Below are 6,000 nucleotides of genomic sequence, written 5' to 3' on the forward strand. Positions count from 1 at the left end.
TGGGACGTCGGTGACAATGATTTTAATTTTTTTTATCACATTAATCTTTCAGGTTTTAGAATCTTATATATAGTTTTTTTTGTGGAATGAATAGTTACTATTTAAACGTTTTGAATTAATTTATGCCAAAATGAAGGTGCCTTTTAAATAATTGAAATCAAAAATTCAAGGAACCGTCAAACTTTGTTGCATAGTTTTCTGTCTTGAGAACTCACTAACAATGAGAACAACTAATGCAAGTGAGCACTTTACTTTTTTGGTAACTTTAATGTCAATGTTTAAAAATTTACTTTTTGATATTTGTTGAGAGGCGGGGCCGGCAGTCCGACAGCGAGGCAGGACACGGCTCAAGATGGAGGCGAAGAGGTGTGGACTGCAAGCGAGCGGCGAGGGGGGGTGCTCCGGGAGCGACGCCACAATCGTAATCTGATGCGCGGAGCGCCCAGCTGGGCACAATTAAATAATCCTTGCACACTCTGTAAAAGGGCGACAGCCGGAAACGTGGAGGAGAGAGGCGGAGACCAGAGACAAAGCCAGAGAGAAGCGTATGTGGAGTGAGCGCGGAAGAGGAAGAGAGGAAGAGATGGGCCCGAGACCATCTAAGATGGACTGATGCAAAGTGAAAAAGTGTTCTGTGGTCTGACGAGTCCACATTTCAAATTGTTTTTGGAACTATTCGACATCAAATCATCTGGACCAAAGGTGAAGGGAAACATCCAGGCTTGTGATGGTATGCGGGTGCATTAGTGCCCAAGGCATGGGTAACTTACACATCTGTGAAGGCACCATTAATGCTGAAAGGTCCATACAGGTTTTGGAACAACATATGCTGACATCTAAGCGCCGTCTTTTTCATGGACGCCCCTGTTAATTTCAGCAGGACAAGTGTTACAACAGCGAGTGTGGGTACTTTCCTGGCCCGCCTGCAGTCAAGACCTGTCTCCCATCGAAAATGTGTAGCGCATTATGAAGCGTAAAATACGACAGCAGAGAACCTGGACTGTTGAACGACTGAAGATCTACATAAAACAAGAATGGGAAAGAATTCCAATTTCAAAGTTTCAACAATTAGTTTTCTCTGTTCCCAAACGTTTATTGAGTGTTTTTAGAAGAAAAGGTGATGTAACACAGTGGTGAACATGCCCTTTCCTAACTACTTTGGCACATGTTGCAGCCATGAAATTCAAAGTTAATTATTATTTGCAAAACAAAATAAAGTTTATGAGTTTGAACATCAAATATGTTGTCTTTGTAGCATATTCAACTGAATATGGGTTGAAAAGGATTTGCAAATCATTGTATTTCGTTTATATTTACATCTGACACAATTTCCCAACTCATATGAAAACGGGGCTTGTAAGTTGTATTTCCTATAGGGAGATAATTACAATTATCAATAAGTTCAGAAGGTTTATCATGGTTCTTCTTCTTTGTACTTTGTAAACACTTTGGGTTTGATCAGTTCCCTTAAATTGGATCATGTTAGTTTGCTTTCTTTACTTACCGTAATCCATTTTTTCCACATACAGAAATACTAAAGATTTTAAGGGTTGTTGTTAGAAAAATTGTGTAAATTGTGTGTGAATTATCAAAAAACTTTCAGCTCTTTTATTTCATTGAGTAGTTGAGAGCTGTCCGTGTTCGACCAAGCAAGGTCTTGGAAGATTCCGCTGTGTACGTTGGAATGACACGGGACGGGTTATCCATGGTCCTCAAAGACCTGACAAAGTTGAATCCAGGATGAACCCAAGCCCGAGGCATCATCTTCTTTTGTCTTCAATTTGACCGAAAACAATGACTGTTTACATACTCCCCATTCCTGTTTTGACATGTGTTGTTGCGTAAACATTGAATATCTAAATAAAAGAGGAGACGTAAACCCTTTTCGTCAGAGCATGGTGCAGGAAAGGTACTGACAGTACCGGGCCGTGTCTCTCTTCAAGCTTGAGTCCAAATTTAACTCTGTCTCTGTTTGATTCCTTGCCTTTTTGTCTCGTTTAATAGATGTCAACAGTTTTTGAACCTGACAGTTGTACGTGCATACAAATGTTTTAAATGTACATTTTATAACCTTGGATTAGCCACTAAACTCTGGTTGAAAAATGACAAAACTGGTAAAGTAAAGTGTTGTTTTCAGCTAAACGTGTGACATGCAATACGTTAAAAGCAGCTCTTTTTATGCAGCAAGTATTAATCGGAGAGTGGGCAGAATGTCTCATTTGCACCCATGGTGGTGAAATCTTTCAAAATTAGGGTGGTTCCCAAAAAGGAGGGATTTTTCAAATTGACTTAGTTTTAAAAGTGTTCCCCCTCTGGTCAACATATGAAATAACAAGTGTGTGTAAAAATTTTAAGTGTTCCCCCTCTGGCCAACATGTGTAATAAAAAGTGTGTGTAAAGAAATTGAAATGTGCCCACTTTGGCCAAAATACATTTAAAAAATATGTATATATAAAAAACAATGTAACACAGTGTAATAACTTGAAGTAAATAATAACGATTAAAAACCATCCATTTTCTACCGCTTGTCCCTTTCGGGGTCGCGGGGGGTGCTGGAGCCTATCTCAGCTGCATTCGGGCGGAAGGCGGGGTACATCCTGGACAAGTCGTCACCTCATCGCAGGGCCAACCCAAAAAATTAAAAATAAAAAACAACTAAAAGCTTACCATTTTCATATTTGCATATATGTATGTATCATTAATGTTGTAAATACACATTTTTATATAGCTAGAGAGGGTGGTCCTAAAGAGGTTGGCATTTTTCGGAAGTCTCAAGAAGGTCAGAAATACAAGAATATGTGTGTGTGTGTGTGGGTTTTGTACTATCCATCCATCCATCCATCCATCCATCCATCCGTTTTTTTCTACCGCCTTTTACCACATACAATATTTGAGCAAAATAGCGTCGATAGTGTACCAATACTACCGATATTTGGATCCGAAGCTGGTGCCAAAATGTGTAGTTCCTTTTCAAATGTGAATTTTTGTTATGCAATCACATTTTGGCTTTAAAGACCCACCTTGAAGCTTGTTTACTTACGTTAAAAACAACCACAGAGGTTAACCTGTTCTGGTAATTTGTTAACTTTGTGGGTTAAACATTCACTTGGTCTTGGGTTAAAAAGTGACAAAACATGTAAAATCGAAAGTTTAGAGTCGTTTTGTTCACCTTAAGTGGGGATATGTACGTGACGATCAAGTCAAAAGTAACGTTTCGAACAGGTTGAAGATTCAGACATCAAGTCAGCATGAATCATTTGAAGACAGTGGGAAACGCTGTGTGGTTTCCATGGTAACTCACCTCGTGCCGTGTGGAATTTGGCCAAGGCGCACAGAGACTGTGCTCGACGACTGAATGCAACTTTGTGCATTTTCAACTTCTTCTTGGTGCCTAAAACTGTTGTGACACACAAACACACACACTCTGTGCTTTCCTCTTCTGCGGAGCGCTCAGAAGCTCCACTGGGAGCACCAGACACGCCCCCGCGATCATCAGGCAGACCGCGCCCACACTCCGCTGCAGCGGCAGGCAATCAATACCTGACACACCAGGCTTTGATGAAGGACGGCAGTATAAAGTATGAGGAGTAGTTAGGGACATTATTCAGAATTAAAAGTTCTTACATAAACAACTGAAATGTTTTTTTCTCACACACATTACTGAAACACTCTTATACACACTACTGAAATGCTTTCACATACACTACTGAAATGCTCTTACATACAATACTGAAATGCTCTCACATACACTACTGAAATGCTCTTACATACACCACTGAAATACTGAAATGCTCTTACATACACCACTGAAATGCTCTTACATACACTACTGAAATGCTCTTACATACACCACTAAAATGCTCTTACATGCACTACTGAAATCCTCTCACATAAACAACTAAAATGCTCTGACATCCATCCATCCATCTTCTTCCGCTTATCTGAGGTCAGGTCGTGGGGGCAGCAGCCTAAGCAGGGAAGCCCAGACTTCCCTCTCCTCAGTCACTTCGTCCAGCTCCTCCTGGGGGATCCCGAAGCATTCCCAGGCCAGCCGGGAGACATAGTCTTTCCAACGTGTCCTGGGTCTTCCCCGTGGCCTCCTACCTGTTGGACATGCCTTAAACACCTCCCGAAGGAGGCATTCTGGTGGCATCCTGACCAGATGCCCGAACCACCTCTTCTGGCTCCTCTCGATGTGAAGGAGCAGCGGCTTTACTTTGAGTTCCTCCTGGATGGCAGAGCTTCTCACCCTATCTCTAAGGGAGAGCCCCGCCACACGGCGGAGGAAACTCATTTCGGCTGCTTGTACCCGTGATCTTATCCTTTCGGTCATGACCTAAAGCTCATGACCATAGGTGAGTATGGGAACGTAGATTGACTGGTAAATTGAGATCTTTGCCTTCCGGCTCAGCTCCTTCTTCACCTATAACAGATCGATACAACGTCCGCATTACTGAAGACACCGCACTGATTCGCCTGTCGATCTCACGATCCACTCTTCCCCCACTCGTGAACAAGACTCCTAGGTACTTGAACTCCTCCACTTGGGGCAGGGTCTCCTCCCCAACCCGGAGATGGCACTCCACGCTTTTCTCACATAAACAACTAAAATGCTCTCACATAAACAACTAAAATGTTTTACGCTCACACACACACACACACTCACACACACACACACACACACACACACACACACACACACACACACACACACACACACACACACACACACCACTTGCGTGTGAGAGACAACAATTTTAGTAGTATGTGTGCAAGGACTTCAGTTATATGTATAAGTGCATCTTATCAGTGTGTTCGAGAGCATCTTACCAGTGTATGTGAGAGCATTTCAGTAGTGTGTATGAGAGACATGGCATTCCGGTTCTGGTCACCAATAATGCCAGCCCCCTTTCAGTCTTTTTTTTGTTTTGTTTTTTAAACCCAAGTTGTTTGTGAACAAAATGTCTGCCTAACTGCCGACAAGTAGCTTAACAGAGGCAGGAGCCCTACTTCATAATTTTAGGGCTTCAGCGGAGTATATAAGAACACTTTGAATGCAACACCTGAGCGGCCACTTTCTCCTCCCGACAGCCAAGCAGCCTGGAGCACTCGTTTCGTTGCAATAGTGCACCATCCGCAGCAATCTCATGGACATCGGGTAAGAGGAGGAAAAGGTCATTTGACATTATCTATTTCTAAATGACTGTTGAATCCCACGAAATGTAAGGCAACATGGCATTGTATCCATTAAGTAGTTAGCCTTGTGTGCCTCCACTACAAACAAGTTAGCAACTAGTGTTTCTGCAGCTCCTAAGCAGAGGTGGGTAAAGTAGCCAGAAATTGTACTCAAGTAAGAGTACTGTTACTTTAGAGATGTATTACTCAAGTAAAAGTAAGGAGTAGTCACCCAAATATTTACTTGAGTAAAAGTAAAAAGTTTGTTGTATAAAAACTACTCAAGTACTGAGTAACTGATGAATAACCTGTTTGTTTAATGATTACGGCAACAAGTAATGCACAAAAACATAAAAATAGCAACGAACAAATTCAGAGCCAGGAATATCTCTTAAGCAACTAAAACAATAATATGTATTAAATAATATATATTTGGTTTTGCACTGTATTGGAAAAAAATTTTTAAATAAATTTTACCTTTGCAACATCATTATACTATTGGCTAAGTTTTATATTCATAAATGTAAGTTTCTCAATACCCGACCTGTTTTTTGTGACTTTAAAAAAGATTTAGAACTCTACATTAAAACACTCTACCTGTTGGAGCCTATTTATATTATTTATTTATTTATGGTTTTGACAATCTAATTCAATAATGCCAATGAAGATGTTGATTATTTATTGGATATTTTAGATGAATTGTGATTTGTTTTCAGCTGCTCACGCTCCTCCCGGTGGGCAACTTCCTCCTATAATTAGGAGGACAGCACAGCTGGGCGCTGCCTTTGTCGGTCTGTCATACTGAAGGAGTGAGGAGTGCTATTG

At 41.1% G+C, this 6,000-nt stretch overlaps 1 protein-coding gene across 2 annotated transcripts in view; it reads right to left on the reverse strand.

The window, feature by feature from the left end:
• The window catches only part of agxt2 (alanine--glyoxylate aminotransferase 2), a 67,498-nt gene that overhangs the window by 59,876 nt on the left and 1,622 nt on the right, over positions 1-6,000 (reverse strand). Inside the window, exon 1 of one of the 2 annotated variants that reach the window (XM_061876499.1) lies at positions 3,302-3,523. The exons of the other annotated variant lie outside the window; for it this stretch is intronic. Within the exon in view, the coding sequence (XP_061732483.1) occupies positions 3,302-3,371 (70 nt within the window). The 5' untranslated portion in view covers positions 3,372-3,523. Of the gene's footprint in view, positions 1-3,301; positions 3,524-6,000 lie in introns of those variants that run through there. 2 annotated transcript variants of the gene reach the window in all.

The sequence above is a fragment of the Nerophis ophidion genome, linkage group LG17 (assembly GCF_033978795.1).
Source record: "Nerophis ophidion isolate RoL-2023_Sa linkage group LG17, RoL_Noph_v1.0, whole genome shotgun sequence".
Taxonomy (NCBI): domain Eukaryota; kingdom Metazoa; phylum Chordata; class Actinopteri; order Syngnathiformes; family Syngnathidae; genus Nerophis; species Nerophis ophidion.